This window comes from Cydia fagiglandana, chromosome 7 (genome assembly GCF_963556715.1).
Source record: "Cydia fagiglandana chromosome 7, ilCydFagi1.1, whole genome shotgun sequence".
Lineage (NCBI taxonomy): Eukaryota > Metazoa > Arthropoda > Insecta > Lepidoptera > Tortricidae > Cydia > Cydia fagiglandana.
The window spans coordinates 18,475,627-18,493,121 of record NC_085938.1 but is presented as its reverse complement, the minus strand read 5'-3'; the positions used below and the strand labels follow the sequence as shown (position 1 = coordinate 18,493,121).

The following is a 17,495-nucleotide window of genomic DNA, read 5'->3' as shown; positions in this document are numbered from 1 at the left end:
GTGTCTAAAGTTTATGTAATGACCACTAACTAAATAAATAATAATCTATCAGATATCTAATAACACTAACAATAGTTAATAATCTAATAGTTGATGGATTTGAGATTGGGTATGGACATTGACTTTTATACATTTCATTTTGGCACAGACTCAAAATTTGCAGCCACTATTTCTGTTGTCTATGAATTTAGTCTAAATATAGTTCAAGGGCATGGGAGAAATGGTTAGAGTACAGTTTTATGGTAAATAATGAGCTATTGTTTTAATTAATTCATTCTGATTTAGTGCTAGTTTGCCCCCGAATATTGATTTTAACATGATTGTTCATAATAAATCAATGTAGAAATATTTCAACAAAAATTTGTATAATATAGATGGTCAAGCAAATCTTGTCAGTAGAAAAAGGCGCGAAATTCAAATTTTGTATGAGACGTAATCCCTGCGCGCCTACATTTTTCAAATTTGCCGCCTTTTTCTACTGACAAGATCTGCTTGACCAAGTATATACAATAAATAACTACAGATTGATGAAACATAAACATCATATATGTAAAAAAAGTTGTTTTCAAATGAGATCCTTCATCAATTAGGAAAGTTGAAGTTATTATTGTATATATAGACATGGCAATTGGTAAATAAGTACTCTAGAATTGGATTGTTTCAATTAAATAATTACAAATAATACATTAAAAATACTCCACTCCATACTCCATACTGTTTTTGGTAATTGCGCCAATTTAAAACATCATTTTAAAAAGAACTTGGGTATATGTACATATAAAAAAAAAATAGTGCCATTATTGAGGTCATGAGTTGACTCATGGGGTCATGTGAATACCCCATAATTATAAGATCTGCACATTTATTAATCAAAAATTGAGACAGTTTTAAGACAGTGCTATCAAGTACAGTATTTAGAGATCCATTGGACTGTTTACATCTTATATTTAAAACAATATTTGCATTTGCATCTATAACATATTGTTTAATTTAGAAAGTAACCTTGATAGTTATGCATATTAAAACAAGTCGCTTTAATTTACTTTTATATCACTAAATTACAATGTCAAGTGTTGAATTATTTATTATCAGATAAGAAACATTTTATTAACAAATCTGGCCAAAACACGTAAAACCGATTCGAATTCGCCCGAAATGAATTTGTTATAATTTAAATAAAATGTATTAAAATACTGTAACTATGATAAAAGTTTAAAAAATACGTACCTGATGTGGTATGAACCGTAAATCGTTTATAATTGTATGAAAATTTAAATAAAATTAATGTGATCAATACTGAAGTCCCGTGATTCAAGGTTATGTAATCCGCTCGTCTGCGACGAAATTATAGCACACAAATTCACACAAAAAATATATTTCTCCGCATGGCACTGTTGAAACGTGGTTCTGATTTTTTACTTATTTTTTATCTTTATCGATATTTACCTTTGACACTATTCGAAAGTGGATCTTGCAAAGCAAGCGTAGTCAATTTTTTGATTTCAAAGAACAACCACAGATAAGACTACTACGTTCAATCAACTTCTCGCAAATTTTCGTTTTGTTCGCGTTCGTTTTACGTATAAATAATAAATGTTTTATATTATTTTTCTACCACATTTCATAATAACACATAGAATATGAATCTGAAAAAATGTACTCGTTTTCTCTCTTGCTGAGAAGTCGCTCAGAAATAAATGTTAAACAGTAATTTTTATTACATCTTTGATGTTGGTCAATGCAGGAAGTTGGTCAATGCTGAAAGCATAGATATAAGAATGCTGAAAGATTTTACACGTGTCACGTTTTTCTCTATCTGTTGCAAATCAGCTGACAGTTCTTTTGACACTGACAGTTCAAAATAAAATTATTGTCTGTGGCCTAATGGCCTTATAAAATTTGAGGATATTTTTCTCCATTTAACTAATACAAACAGAAGGCAATAATTAGTAGAGCTGTGTAAAATTTCACCTGACTATCTACATTGGCCACCATGTACAGCATATCGTCTTATCTCCTCAAATTGCCAAAGGATTTGGGTACTTTGCGTCGAATCACCTTGATCACCGAGGCATCCAAACCTTTACTTGCTTCGAATTCGCATAATTTGGTTCGTAAATATCACGACTACAAGAAAAATGATAATAAAGAAAGTGTGCGTCAAAGGTCACATAGATATTTATGTTATTCCTTGTTGTTTGGTGCTGCTGCATACACATCTTATAAACTGTGGTAAGTGACAATATTATTTAGATAGAGAAGCTTATAAAACTGTCTTATGTATTGTGCTCAATTGCTGCTGTTTTATTATCATTTCCTATATCCACATGCTCGTTATCCAGAAATGAAAATTAGTTTTTTTTGTTATTCAGTTTCAATAAAAGCTTTTATCTCTGATTGTACTTTTCTTTCAACATGTGACGATACTCATCAAGACAATTCTAAAAAACCAAAACACAATTAGATTGCGTTGTTTTATCACAGTGTTCTTATGGCCACCTCATGTGTCCATCATCAGATCAGCTTGATAGTACCATAATGCATTTTCATCCAACTTACATATGTATGGAGCTTCTGCTTAATCAAATAATGGGAAGCATGTCTAATTTATCTAGATGGTTTAACCCAAACATACATTGCAAGTAAAATAAAAGCTTGTAATGAAAGACAAATGTTTTCATCACATATTTTATGGTTTCAGGATACGGTTTCAAGTGTTTCCCTCAATTACTGCCGCAGAGGAGCTAGTTGAATCCGAAGATGCAGACACCAAAAAGAAAAGGTATCGGAAGGAAAAAATTGGATTCAGAGATAGGAAGGTGTGTACTAACTGCAACACATTTATCTGATATATAATGGATATATATTTAATATTTTTTTAAGGTATACAATATGTGTCATTTTCAAGCAAGAGGTAAAACATTGTCGCTTGCCATAAGGATGTTTGACAGGTTATTTGTATAAAGATACAAGCAAAATTCGTCATTATGGCAAGCAACAATGTGGTAACTTTTACTTGAGAATGTGACATATAATTTGAAAATTTTTGTTGAACTGCATTGTGTTTATTTTCTTTATGTTTCAATATTTATTTTGTATTTGCTACAGATTATTGAATATGAGAACCGAATGAGGTCATACTCTACACCTGATAAAATTTTCCGATACTTCGCCACTGTCAAATTAACAGTTGGCGACAGCACGGAGGTTTACATGACTCCTGATGACTTTTTACGAGCTATCACGCCTGGCATGAAACAACCTGATGGTATTTTTATTTTCACTTTTATTTTTTGGTTTTTGGCATCCATTTTTACCGTAATGGCAGTTTTGTGGTTAGTGAGCCTTTTTTACAAAATGATACTTTTGATTTTCTTCATACAATTATTCTTCTTCCTCGATTCCTCATGAGTGAGGGTCGCGACCACATGAGGTCGTTATTTTTGCACCAAGGCTCTCCATTCTGCACGATTTTCCGCTTTCCTAACAATTAATACCGGTATTATTACGTTATTTTTCGTTTTTTGGTTTATTATTTCATTTTTAATGGGACAATCTAATAATACGAAGTTGTTACCTAAATACATGATTCAGTCCTACTTAAAGAGCATAAAATAATTAAAATATTGGGCTATTTTGGGATTAAAAAAAAACCGGTTCCCAGCCCTGGCTAAAAGTGCAAAAGCAAGAACAGCTATGTTGAACGAAAATACTATAAGTATTTTCGTTCAGTCAACATAGCTGTTACAAATATACCGAGTAATCACTTTTGTTCGCCACGGGTGGCTATATTCTCATAGCATGAATACCCACTCTAGGGTTAAGACAGCTAATGTCCTCAAATCTTTAAGTTAAGACACCGCATTCTTTTCTGCCCCGGACGCTGCCACCCCAGATAATTGAATACGAAAACCGCATGCGCCAGTATTCCACCCCGGACAAGGTATTCCGTTACTTTGCCACTGTTCAGGCGACACACCACGACCAGCATGAGGTGTTTATGACCCCGGATGATTTCCTGAGGTCCATGACGCCTGGTGTCAAACAGCCTGATGGTAAGATTACTAAGTATAACCCGCTTAAGACGACCATGCAGGGGCGTATTTACCCTAGGCTAGGATCCGGGCCATAGCTCGGGGCGCCAATCCGCTAAGGGCGACATGTGCTGCCCCTGGAGTCTTGCTTTTTGTTTTTTTCCTTGACTTTTGGGGCGGCGAAACTTATTGACGTCAAATTTCAAAATACGCCCCTGCGACCATGTTAATCCTTTAACGGACCAGATTAAAAAAATACGAATCACGTCTCATCGCCCCTTTAAAGTCTTAAAAATTATCTATAGGTACTTAAGTAAAATAATTGGTCTCTGCAAATTGTTTTAACTTTTTATCGCCACTGTCGGCCATAGCCAGTGACCAAGGCTCAGTATAAAATGAACCTTAAGATGTTCAAATAAAGTTGACTATTGCGTGTCATATAAAATACCTAGTTGTAACCTTAGTAGGGGTTTTGCAGCGATCCCTTCAGAATCTTCTTAAGCGGGTTTTGCCGTATCGTGCACACAGTTAACCGGTAAATAGTAATAATTCTTAAACCTTATTGCAATAATATAAGGTCTCTTATACGACAACGTTTTTCGTGGCTGTATGTTTGTATTAGTCTGCAATAGACTGAAAGGCCTGTGATGATGATTATTATAGTAAGTATGTTAGCCCTTTGACCACCATTTACAATTAGCCAATTAGAAAATGAAAATCTCCGCCGGTCGCTCAAATGATATGTCATCTATTTATATTCATAAAATGTCACTAGATACCTTTTTACTTTTTATTCACAGGGTTGGGACTTGATCAATATCGGAGATACGACCCTAAGGTGAGTCAATAAAAATATGTTTGTTGGTTTATGACAGTAAATACATATAGATAACTATACTTGTGCTTTTCCAACGAGACGAGGTATATTGAAATATATCATACAATCAGACAATAAAATGACTATTACATATTTATTATACCTACTTAAAAATCGGAATTGTCGATTATATGAAATTTCCCTCTTAATAAAGGACCATTACATGACGTGTAAGTGTAACTGAAATAAAGAGCTAATCAACCACTGATTTAAAAATTAGTAATAGGGTCCCGTTTTACCCTTTGGGTACGGAACCCTAAAAAGACCCTTCTCCTAAGGAAAGCCAGATTTTCGCAGTAACGCTACATTCAAGGAATTTGATTTCTGTGCCAATTCACGGATTCAAATAAATACATCACTTATTTTAAAGCTATAATTATGGTTAGTAAAAGATTCTCTATGATTTTAGTCACACGTTATATTACAGTCGGCAGCAGAGGTAGCTATTTAAGCTAATAGCTTATATTTTGAACATATTGTTTACTTAATACCTACCTACCGCTGCTAACTGTATGAAATTAAATGCCTTGTTAAATAATCGTCTTTCTTAAATATAATGACTACGTGTACGTGACACTCACTACGTCTACACTTGAATGTCAATTTGTAAGCCTTATTGTAAACCCATAAGGTCTACAATTGATTAGTTAAGAGTATTGCTGTTGTTAGTAATGATAATGTGACTCGTGTCACGAATTTTTATTAATAACGATCTCGAAACTTAATGGTTTTATTTAATGAGGTATCTAATTAGACTAAATATTATCTTAACTGTTAAGTGTCAACATTAATATCGTATACATGTTGTTTAGTTCTTTCCGTATTATTTGATATCTAACTTTGACCTATGTTGGCGTGCTCTCTGTTTTGATATCAACATGTTATGGTGGCTGTACATACTCGTCGCGACCCCGCGACAGGCCGAGAACGAGTGTATAGGTACACACTGCTCCCTTTTCGTCTCGCTCTTAAGGGGCCCACTGATTAACAGTTCGCCGGACGGTATCGGCCTGTCAGTTAGAACAAAATTTTGACAGTTCCGAACAACTGACAGGCCGATACCGTCCGGCGGACTGTTAATCAGTGGGCCCCTTTACTCGTCTCGTCTTGCCCTTCGCTGATTGCGTCGGTTTTTCGCCGGCGAAAGGCTCTCGACGGATGTGTACAGCCGGCATAATGGTACTATCAGCAACACACTTAACTGATCATTAGTAGACCGTATCTCGTTGGAATAAGGTCTAGGATAGGTTAGATAATTGGGTCAACGATGGTATCGTCGACCACACTGTTCACTGACATTACCATAAAGACCTTAAGATATTAAGATATAATGTCCACCAGTCACTTAAGTATGCTGCTGTTAGTACTTACTATTATTACCTAGATAGTTATTTTAATTATGCCTCTCTATGACCAACTTCGTATACTCGTAAAACTTCAAAGAGCCAAAGACGTCAATTCACGCTTGTCTAAACTCCATGCCGTCTTTTGACGTCCACAGTTATCGGTACTTGCTGTTATTTTAGGAAAGAAATTGTTCTTTTTTTTGTTCTACTTCTTATCTTTTCTTTGATTTTATATCAAGTATAATTAGCAACAGGAAAAGAACACTTGTTTTATATTGAATTACATGTTTTGTATTTTACGCTTAGCACTCAAAAAGTTAATGACACCAAGTTCTTAGGCAGTGTATCTATAAAACATATCGTTACTTTTTTGAAATAGTAAAACCCATCAAAATGCAATAAAAAAGCAGCATTGTCAATTTGTCATCGTTCTGTGGGAAAAGGGCTTTCAATAAGGTGCGAAGAGTAACCAGAATAGTGGTGCACTAACGTTTTTCTTAAAACTATCATTTAAATATGTATATAATAAGTATTTCTATGACAGTTTCCCTGATTTATCAAAAAACATTTGAAAGGATTTTTATTTTTCATGGGCGTATGCATACAAAAGTCACTAACTAACATCATTAAAATTATTGGACAATAAACCGTGTTACAAGTGTAATAAAGTGCATTGTTACTTTAATTTTTTGATAGTACTTAGTGACTCTTGCTTGTCACCCGACGATATCGTCAAAGCTCAATGTAGACTAACAGGTCAACAAATGTGTTCAGTAATGACCTATGATCTGGCTATATATAGCGCCTCCCCTTTATACTTTTTTGCACCGGCACTTCCCCACTCACACCACTTTCTTGTCTTTTCAGAATTTCGAAGAGGTACTGTTTTCTTCTAGACCCACCACTGTTCAATCAGTGTGCACTAATTGGTTGTTCTGTCAGTGCAAGCAAAGATTTTTTGTTTCTTTCCCTACTGTATCGATCATTTCTATATCTAATTATATATTTATGACATGACTTCCTGTAGTTATAGACGTAGATTAGACCTTTGCTTGTGTTTTTATAGTATAGGTTTGTGCTTAGAATGGAACCCCTAAGAGCCACTTACAGAACTGTGGAGCCACTCCACACTAGCGTCTCTAAAACGTCGGCGTCTTAGTCAACTCTATGGCTGCTGCTCGACACAACGTTGGCGCAAATTTACTGCGCAGCGACGCCAATTTCCATAGCGCTGACTAGACGCTAACGCTCAAAAGACGCTAGTGTGGGGTGGCCCTAAAATATAACTCTGGTTAGTATTAAGGCTGACCCACACCGGCTTGCGTTTGCGAGAGTGGCGCGTGTGCGTGCGCTAAAATGTTGGAGCCGCACACGTCACGCAAGCGGTGTGCCATCTCTCATAAGGATCTATATACTACAACACCGCACGCGCACGTGCACGTCACGCACACGCAGCCGGTGTGCACAGGCCTTTAGGTGGGTATACAGCACAACGGGTCCTACACGACCACTTGTTGCCTTTCTTTTTAGAATAGTTTGCAATGCCGAGTAAGACTATTTGCGTTTATACCCACTTAGTACTTACCCAGGAAATAATCTCACTTATTTTCTATCTTTTTCTATTCAAGTATGTTTTATTTTGACTGGCAAGGCGATTGTGTAGTGCCATAAAGTCAGTTCATCCTTCCTTGTCCGTTTTGGTCAAACTTGTATTTATTCCTGTCCACTTTGGTACTTATTTAAATATTTCGTCTTTAACTCTTTACTTTAATTAATTTCAAGTACATTATATATTAGATATTCCTGTATATACCTATGTATAAAAATATAATATAAATAGTTCATCTAGGTTTTTTTTGGACGTACACTTTTATTTTATTTTTTTTGTATTTGACAAATTAGACCACTTATCGCGCCATTTAAGCACTAGCTTTTTCATTCAAAATTAAGAATTTCGTTCTGTCCCAGATAAAAAGAATGGAGGATGAATAGACTTTCAAATTCATAGCTAATTTAACATAAGGCATGATCATAAGGACAGATCTTATTGGCCTTACTTCAGTTACTGTTCACGATAACACTTCAATCTTCATGCACAAATAGGCTCAGCTCAATACCACTGCTTCCCAGTTAGTCCATCCAAACGTGTTTATGTTTTGTTCACAATTAGAACGGTTCGGCAAAATTTAGTCTTCTTAGGCCTGATTTGACCAAACTTTGAACGAAGACTAAGGGCTGATTTAGACTGCGCGCGAACTCGTATGCGATTTTAGTTACATTGCGGACTATTGGTTACGTCCAATTCAACCGACCGATCAAAACCCGCAATGGCATGAAACTCGCATGCGAGTTCTCGCATCGTCTAAATCAGCCGAAGCGTCAAAATTGGTATATGATCTCAAATTGCCTGTTCTCGTTTGGTCGAATGACATTAAATCAAATAAACTTGTGCTATATAAAATATGCAATGAAATAAAGAGATGCAAAGAATTTGCTAAATAGAGTTTTATCTAAGTAGTATTTTTCTAAAGGCTCGTAGATGAATACGTCAATCGTTTTATTCTTATGTTTGTAACTCTCTAAACGGGCCATTGTGTTTTGTATGATATTATTATTTGTGACTCTCCACGGGAAAAGGTGCCTTATGACGGCTGGCGCTTACATCGCATAGCACCGCAATAGTATTGGAGCGGCGTTAATAATAGCGTAAGCGCCAACCGCCATAAGGTACCTTTACCTGAGGGACGTCATATTTTATCTGGCGGGCCGCATGCTTGTAAAAATACAAACACAAGAGTAAAATGATTCAATTATAGTACGTTACAAGTATGTTTTACATGTATTATTCTGTACAGAGCATCAGTCAACGCTTGAACTTGGATCTCGACGAGGATTCCATCTTCTACAAGCTGGGCTCGTCGGGTCTCATCACCTTCAGTGACTACATATTTTTGCTGACTGTACTATCAAGTAAGTGCGCCTAATATTTAACACTATGCTGGACACTATGCCAGAATTGCCAGACACAGTTAGTCAGTTAGTGTTAGAACAATGTACAATGAGATTACGCCTTTGTGCGTCTATGTAGTGTCCACCAGGGTGTTAATATAACTTTAAGCGCCAATGACGTCTTATCACGTCAGGAGATTTTTTTAAAGCGACACATGACCACGTCCGAAATTATCAATCAAATAAAAATGCAAGCCATACGCGGCGACTTCTAACATTGACAATCGAACCTTTTTTAGTAAGTAATTCAAGTTTACCTTTAAACGCGCCAGGCGCCGTCAATCCAAAATCATCAGTTGATCTCTTATTATTATCCTGTCTTTTACTTTGTCTTGTTTGCGGTCTTAATTTATTGTACCATTTGTATCTAATCAATAATAAAATTGTTCGTGTTAAATATATTATTAAGAACGGTCGGTATTATGTCTGGAAGTTTTGTTATTAAAATTGTTCGTGCCTCAAAATTAAACAACACCGTCAACACATCACATAAACTTTATTTCCTCACGTAACTTCTATAAATTTTAGGATCATATCCAAACATCTCAAAATCTATACCATATATTCTCAACAAATCATTCAGCATACTTTCATCCAACTGACTAAAATAGTATTTCAATAGGGCTGTCGTGTTTTTTCCATCTCTGGATTTGTTCATTACTGTTCTTAGTCTCGTTCTTCGGTCCCTAACCCGTCTGCCTAACACATGCGCCAACCCTAATTCGTATATGACATACCCTGAATCCCTTGATAGGGTTTCTACTTTGGCTATAACTGTGAAGTTGACGGCGCACGGTGAGCAGAAGTGGTAATACGGGGCCCAATGTTCGTCGAAAGGGAATCTCTGGTCGAGATCCTTATGTTTCTGAAAGAAAGGAAAAATACGTTTATTGAAACAACATAGTAACCTCTTAACTGAACATTTAGTGAAACTTATGTATATCTTGAAATAAGAATTAGAGTCAAACCAATATAAGTCTGCAACGATTTTGATAGTACAGTCTGGTACAGTCAAAGTGATCATACTCAAAATATGTCCCATGGCTCTTATGCCGGCGAATTAAGAATATGGGACATATTTTTGAGTAAGCTATATGCACCCATATTTTTACACTTGACTGTACACGTAGTGCAAGTGTTATTAAACGTCAAACGCTTATGAAATTATAACGTAACACTTGCACTGCGTGTGCTATCAAAATCGTTGCAGACTTACCTCGGTCTAACTCTATCACTATTAGCTAACAATGTGAAAACTATATTATTTTTAAAACGCTGACAGATGTCATCTGAATTAAGTTTTGCGACATTGGTTATAAATTGTATGGAGATGACACGCGTTGTCACCCTACTCATCCTATTTGAAAAATACTATAGCGACACGGCTTGGCATCGCTTGTAAACTTAAATTTCATAGGAATTTTACGTTTACTATCACTTGCCAAAACAGTGCAAAGTTAGCTTAAACGTTAAAAATATTAACACACCTGTATTAAATACGCGACGAACTCATAAAAAGTCGGTCCGAAGCTCTTTATTGGTCCTAAAACTTTCGCCGCGCCCTCTCTATGCTCAGCCACTATAGCTCTCGCCAGCTTCCTATAATACGGCGGCGTAATATTCTCCAACTTGTCTCTATAGGCCGAGAGCAGACGCACGAAGGGCTCTCGGACTATGAGCATGGAGATAACTCCCGGCGTGTTGATGGCATCTCTGAGTTCTTCTGTGCTTGGTCGTGGGAATTTTCGACGGGCTAGTGTGAGGGGTGTGTGTCTGCTTCGCGCTAGGAACTTCTTGTCGTAGCCGCCTGAAAGAAATACTATTATTTTCTAAGATCTAAGATTTTATAAGATTGATAGGGGTAGGATCTGTAAAGTCAGCTCAGAGTCAAGATCAGCTAAAGATAATTTCTGATTAGTGCTGGCAGAAAAGACAACTTAAAAGACAATCTATTTTGCGCCCGATATAGACTCGGGTAGGGTGATTCACTTTTGTATGGAGAAAAAAAAGTTGTGATATTTTTCCTGACTTTGCTCACCAATGGAGTCTCCCCAGACTAAAAACTATCTATGTCAATTTTCAAAAGAATCGAATAACGTTTAGAGGTTGCACATGTTAAAAAGGTAGAGTGAGAAACCCATACATTACGTGAAAATGAACTATGTTCTAAAATGACAAAATATACTGATCTGATACTGAAATCGAATGAGAAAACTGAATTTTGCGTCTAAAACACGATAAAAGCACTTTTCCTTTGGAAACAGGTGGAAAAACTGAAAAATCTTAATTAGAACATTTATGGAGTAACCAAAATCCAAGTTTACTACTAATTTTAAAATTTATTTATACGTAGAAGGTTCAGTATCACACGACTCTCCGCTTTGATGGTAGCCGCTTAGACCATTTACTCCCCTCCGATGTAGAGTCGTTGGTTATTTGAGTTGGTTTTTTATCAGTTAGAACAAGAATTCGAGCAAAGTCAGGTGAAAATCGAAAATTCGGAAAAATGAAACACCCTAGACTCGGGCCAAGCAGCTTACTGTTCTCATAAAAAAAGAGGTTATTGGGTTCATTTTCCAGTATTTTTTATAGTTTCTACAAAGATTGAATTTTGGCTGTCAAAAAATGATGTATGTCCCATTCAGTTACCACAAAACATGGTGCCAGAATGCAGCGCCATCTTTATACCGGCTATCAAACACGGGCACATATTATTCTTAAACTTCACAAAATGAGTGTTTAGTTTCGGATATTCTCATATTATTCCTACATATTTAAATAACACTGTATTTACAAATCATCACATTGTCACACTTCGCTGTACTTTTCTCTGCACTGTATCATGCCTGCCCACTATCGATTTTCATTACCCACCTAAAATATTAAACTTGTATAACCAACTCGAGCTAGCCGCCTTAAATATGTTGCACCACACCAGATTATGCGCGTGATCCACAAAGAACTCCTTACTGTTGACAGTCTGTCTTATATGTCTCTGTTTACACACGGTCTGTGCGCGCGCCGCTCGTTTCTCTAGCTCGGTTATGGTGGTGTTGTCTGGCTCTGACCAGTCTATGGCGGGCTCTGAGTCGGTGTCGTCCTCGCCTAAGACTGGGCCCTGTAACTGAAAAAAAGTCCTCTTGATATTGTTAAGAGCTCATTGTATCCCATTGCTGGGCAAAGGCTGACCCTCTATTGTCTAGTATTGTCTTAACAGCATGTTATTACATTTTTGATGTATACCACCCGCGTCAAACCATATCCGTCCATATCCATATGACAGTTCCTTAAACCCTCCTACAAATACCGTATTTTCTATTACTCAAATGTTAAATTTATACATAAATTATTGTGCTAAACTTCCAATAAATGTCTACAAACATTTTACGAGACAACTGTTCCGTATAGAAATTAACTGTCACAGGGACCATCATTCAGCGCGAGAGGTATAACTGTTGCTGTGGAACTAAGACAGTACAGTGCCAACTGTTGAACGAAATTTCAGAACTTGTTTGCAGTTTTATTGAATAGAATATGAGCATATGCAAATAAGCAAGTTTATTTAATAACTTTCAGAAATGTAACTCGGCAATGATTCAAAATATCAGAACAGATGTACTTAAAAGGAAGTTTACGAGATTAGATAACTCGTCCGCTCTCGGCTGTCAGCTGTTATTGCAATCATTATTTGATGCTAACCTAATCCAACCAAAAGAGGCTTGTAGGAACTGTCATAGTGACCATTATTCGACTGAAACCTAGGTACATATCTAAGAATCATCGATATTGTATCACAAATTCTTTTCAGAAAACCGCAATTGTTTTTCTGTTCTGTCCTATAGATAGATATTTGATAATATTTATTCGAATAACACAGAAAATCTTTCATCCTAAACGCGTATACTACCGTCTCCGTTCCGTCGTGGATAAAAACTTTATTGTACTCTAATTATGGTGTAGGTACAGTCGACGTCAAAGAGAAATTTACAGCCAAAGTAACAAAAAAATGTTTACACGACCTAAATGCTATGACAATAAAGTCGTGTAAATAATTTTTTGTAACGTTAGTCGTAAAGATCTCTTTGACGTCGACTGTACCTAACTACTGATAGTCTTGCATCGTAGCCTGTACATTTAAATGGAGGTGTTCACATATAGAACGTTAACCGCACTGTCGTGGCTTGTATATTTACTCACGACTATCTGTCGTTACGACGTAGTGGGGATGCACCCCGGCAAAGCAACAGGCACTGAATAACAAAACAGAAATATCACTTTCACCAAACATTTACCAGCCACTTCGTGTAGTTGTCAGGAATAGCCCATTCCTTCACAGGTGGCTCCGAGCTCCCCTTGAATATCGTCATCCTCATAACGACCATGTACAGCGAAGCCCAGAACAGAAACGTGGCCGTTTTCGCCCCGCATCTTAAATAGTGCGTCGTTTTCGTCTTGATTCTCGCTCTGATACGTTTCACTGAGAACATTTTGTCGCGACATGTGGAGTGACTATTTTAAATATTAATTTTGTTAAGGTTGTGTTGGAGGCGCTAAAACATTTGTTTTGGTGAGCGCAGCATCCCGGTACTGAGCATGAGCGCGCTTATCGATTTTGTTATACGGCTGTTTTGAGATGGTCGTTTGTCCTTATGGATCGTATTTATCTACGCTTCTGGGTAGGTATTTACAAATTGAGATACGTAAAACATACTATTTTAGTTTTTTTTTTTCAGTCGAATGAATACGAAACTTTATTGGAATGTCAATGCTTCATTTTATTTATTTTACTTTTTATTTAATTTTTAGTCAGGTTCTCATGGTACATACCTAATTCAAGTTTTAATTTTTTCCGGTAAAAAACAATTTGAATCAATTTGAAACATATAGATATTTTAATGTTTTGGGCAAACTCATCAACACCATGTTCTTCTTCCTACCTGAGTCCCGACTTATTACGTTCAAACGCAATGAAAAAGTGTCACTCGTCACGAATATTCTCTACAAAATATCCCCTGGCACAACTATAGAGCAACTCTACAATTTGACCGCTTCAATTATTAAACCTATCTGCAGTTATGTAGTGTGAACTAATCTAGCCTTGGGCGAAGTCGCATCTGCGAGGGCCTTTTCTTTCACTGTCTCCAAAGCCCTTCGCCCACGCTACGCCGCTGCCTATCTGATGATGATGATCCAATCCTGTTATCCCTCATTAGGGACATAGGGCTCGCAGAAGAATCCTCCATTTGTCACGATCTTGAGCGGCTTGTTCCAGCTCTTTCCAGCCGAGTCCAATTGAGCCAGCCTCTTTCTCAACTGATCGCCTCCATGTAGTACAAGGCCTCCCCGACCGTCTATCCTTGCTATGCCTATCTAGAGTTATTAAATCATATTATCAGACACTTATGTCCGTTTATGATTGAAATGTCCGTTCCAGCATCCCGCCGCCACTTCGAGATCGCGTTTCGCATGTTCGACCTGAACGGGGACGGTGACGTGGATTGCGAGGAGTTTGAGAAAGTTGCTGCTTTGATCCGACAGCAGAGCAGCATTGGATCTAGACACAGGGATCACGCCAACACTGGCAACACTTTCAAGGTATGTTCCTTGACTGGACTTTATGTCTTTGACAGCATGGCAAGGTCGCTATGTAACAAAAAACCGGCTAAATGCGACTCGGACTCGCGTTCCCAGGGTTCCGTACATCACACAATGTCTAACAATGTTTTTTTAAGTCCGACTCACACTTGACTCCTATTCATCTGTCATTTATATGTAAATAAATTGTGTTTTTTTTTATATTTAATACCCAATGCTTTCGTAGCGTGGTCATTTTTTCCTATTTTCTAAAATAACTTCTAAAATCTTTGATATTTGAAATTCTCACAATGAGCCCGTTCATTTCTATTGTCACACGATTTAATTTTAAAAAAAACTTTTTTTTATATTTTCTCACTTAGGCAATATTTTTTTCAGGGTATTAACTCTGCGCTAACTACATACTTCTTCGGACCGAAGCTAAACGAGAAGCTGACCATAGAGAAGTTCCTCGACTTCCAACATCAGTTGCAGAAAGAGATCTTATCCCTCGAGTTCCAGAGAAAACAGCCAGGTAAGTTTTGTGTAACATACGCAGCACAGTTACGCTCATCAATATTCTCTTCTTTTTTAGGGTTCCGTACCCAAAGGGTAAAACGGGACCCTATTACTAAGACTCTGCAGTCCATCCGTCTGTCCGTTCGTCCGTCCGTCTCACCAGGCTGTATCTCACGAACCGTGATAGATAGACAGTTGAAATTTTAACAGATGATGTACTTCTGTTGCCGCTATAACAACAAATACTAAAAACAGAATAAAATACAGATTTAGGTGGGGCTCCCATACAACAAACGTAATTTTTGACCAAAGTTAAGCAACGTCGGGCGGCGTCAGTACTTGGATGGGTGACCGTTATTTTTTTGCCTTTTTTTGCATTATGGTACGGAACCCTTCGTGCACGAGTCCGACTCGCACTTGTTTTTAATTAGCCTGTTATAGTGTCCCACTGCTGGGCAATGGGCTCTTGATTTCCACGAGTCCCGTTGTTGAGCTTTTTCCGGCCAATTATTAATGAAGGTTTCTAATCGTCCCGCCATCTCCGTCTGGGCCTGCCACGTCCGCGCTTATTATCCACTTGGTGGCTATACTAGCCCACCTATAGTTTGTTTTTTTTTAGCATTAGAAAGAACTTCGCAGAAGTAAGCTTGTGGTTCCAAATCCGACAGTTATAGCGGTAATAATTTGAAGTAAATTATATGTATTGACCATGCTACATTAGATAATTCAATAATTATTAACAATTAAAGAGCCTGATAAAAACTGCACGCTTGCTTCTGTGGAGTTCTTTCTAATGCTAAAAAAACGAACTATATCCGGATGCATGCGGCAGACGTGACCAGCCCAGATCTCACTTCAGCCTGGCGGTCTTCTCCCCTACGTCAGCTATGCGTGTTCTGGAGCACAGGGACTACCCTGTGCATCTACACTAGTAGATGCTCAACAATATACAATTTTTATTTTGCCTTGTCCTTGGAATTCGCTCGCAAATCGCAATGCGCTCAGCTACGTAGGTAGGGTGACTCTGGTAGGTACTGACTAGGCTAGAAGGTCGTGAATATTCAAAGTGTTTTATGAATATAAATGAATATAATAAATATTGCTGTGAAAATAACCTTTTCAGATGAAAATGGACGTATCACCGAGGCGGATTTCGCCGAGTTACTTCTGGCATACGCCGGTTACCCCGCTAAGAAGAAGGCCAGAATGCTCAAACGCGTTAAAAAAGCGTACGTATTTTTATTATTATTACATTTCTTGTTTCTATATTAATATTATATATAGCTACATTACCACTGATTTCATATATAGATGTTTTATTTGAGAACTGTGAAACCTAGGTAAAAAAAAAGAACAGATTCGTATAGAGGGCCAAAAACTTAGGTCCAGAAAAATATGGATATCCTGGACGAGTGGAAGACCACGATTCTGCATAAGAGCACGCCGAAACGGTAAGAGGTAGAGGGGGGGTGCTCGACCAAATGTCATAGAGGGACCCTGGCAGTTTTTGACGCCGCCATTTTTTTTTCAAAATGGCCGACTTTTTTTTTTGTCACTTTTTCAAGTTTGTCCCAGCGCGCTGAAATTTTGGTCACGGAATCTCGGGGTCCCCTGGATTCGATTTATAAAAAAAAATTTTGAAAAAATCCAAGATGGCGGAAAAAATGGCCACTTTTATTTTGTATGGCAACTTTTAAACGGTGCGTGATAGGTGGGGGGTGCTCGACCAAATGTCATAGAGGGCCTCGAGAGAAACAAAACTGCATTTAAAATTTTTCAAAATGGCCGACTTTTTTTTTTTTTTTTTTTCAAGTTGGTCCGAGCGCGCTGAAATTTGGCATGCGGCGAGCTTGGGGGCCCGAGATTACCATGTCAAAAAAAATTTTTGGAAAAATTCAAAATGGCGGCTGACACGGGCAAAACCAATTTTCCAAGTACTTTAAGCGAGCCCGAAGGGCGAGCTTCAGGCTGGGAGGCCGCAGGCCGACCCCGCGACGGGCCGTCAGGCCCGGAGCTTCACCCCGAATGTCCAAGCGCGTCCTACCCCCAGTAATTTTGGGCGAGGCCGAAGGCCTCGCCGCGGGAATGACGAACAATGCAAAATCCTATACAAAAACTGTGTTAAGCGAGCCCGAA

The 17,495-nt window shown here is 37.7% G+C and overlaps 3 protein-coding genes across 8 annotated transcripts in view; 1 reads left to right on the top strand and 2 right to left on the bottom strand.

Annotated features, from left to right (window-relative positions):
- Window positions 1-1,575, bottom strand: part of LOC134666091 (2-oxoglutarate dehydrogenase complex component E1) — a 61,442-nt gene extending 59,867 nt beyond the window's left edge. For 4 of the 5 annotated variants that reach the window (XM_063523236.1, XM_063523233.1, XM_063523237.1 and 1 more), the window contains exon 1: window positions 1,447-1,575. The gene's annotated coding sequence lies outside the window, so the exon portion shown is untranslated. Of the gene's footprint in view, window positions 1-1,227 lie in introns of all 5 variants that reach the window. The other variant, XM_063523234.1, reaches the window with a different exon arrangement.
- A 294-nt stretch (window positions 1,576-1,869) lies between these two features.
- Window positions 1,870-17,495, top strand: part of LOC134666094 (calcium uptake protein 1 homolog, mitochondrial-like) — a 35,919-nt gene continuing 20,293 nt past the window's right edge. The window contains exons 1-8 of one of the 2 annotated variants that reach the window (XM_063523245.1): window positions 1,870-2,232; window positions 2,702-2,819; window positions 3,896-4,055; window positions 4,835-4,872; window positions 9,113-9,227; window positions 14,701-14,861; window positions 15,240-15,375; window positions 16,483-16,588. In XM_063523245.1, the coding sequence (XP_063379315.1) occupies window positions 1,994-2,232; window positions 2,702-2,819; window positions 3,896-4,055; window positions 4,835-4,872; window positions 9,113-9,227; window positions 14,701-14,861; window positions 15,240-15,375; window positions 16,483-16,588 (1,073 nt within the window). In that variant the 5' untranslated portion in view covers window positions 1,870-1,993. Of the gene's footprint in view, window positions 2,233-2,701; window positions 2,820-3,108; window positions 3,269-3,895; window positions 4,056-4,834; window positions 4,873-9,112; window positions 9,228-14,700; window positions 14,862-15,239; window positions 15,376-16,482; window positions 16,589-17,495 lie in introns of both variants that reach the window. The other variant, XM_063523247.1, reaches the window with a different exon arrangement.
- On the bottom strand, window positions 9,744-13,932 carry LOC134666095 (carbohydrate sulfotransferase 11). Its single transcript, XM_063523248.1, has 4 exons — window positions 13,559-13,932; window positions 12,141-12,390; window positions 10,754-11,073; window positions 9,744-10,131 (listed from the first exon to the last, which is right to left on the bottom strand). Exons 1-4 carry the CDS (start codon window positions 13,751-13,753, stop codon window positions 9,763-9,765), a joined length of 1,134 nt encoding a protein of 377 aa, XP_063379318.1. The 5' UTR covers window positions 13,754-13,932; the 3' UTR covers window positions 9,744-9,762.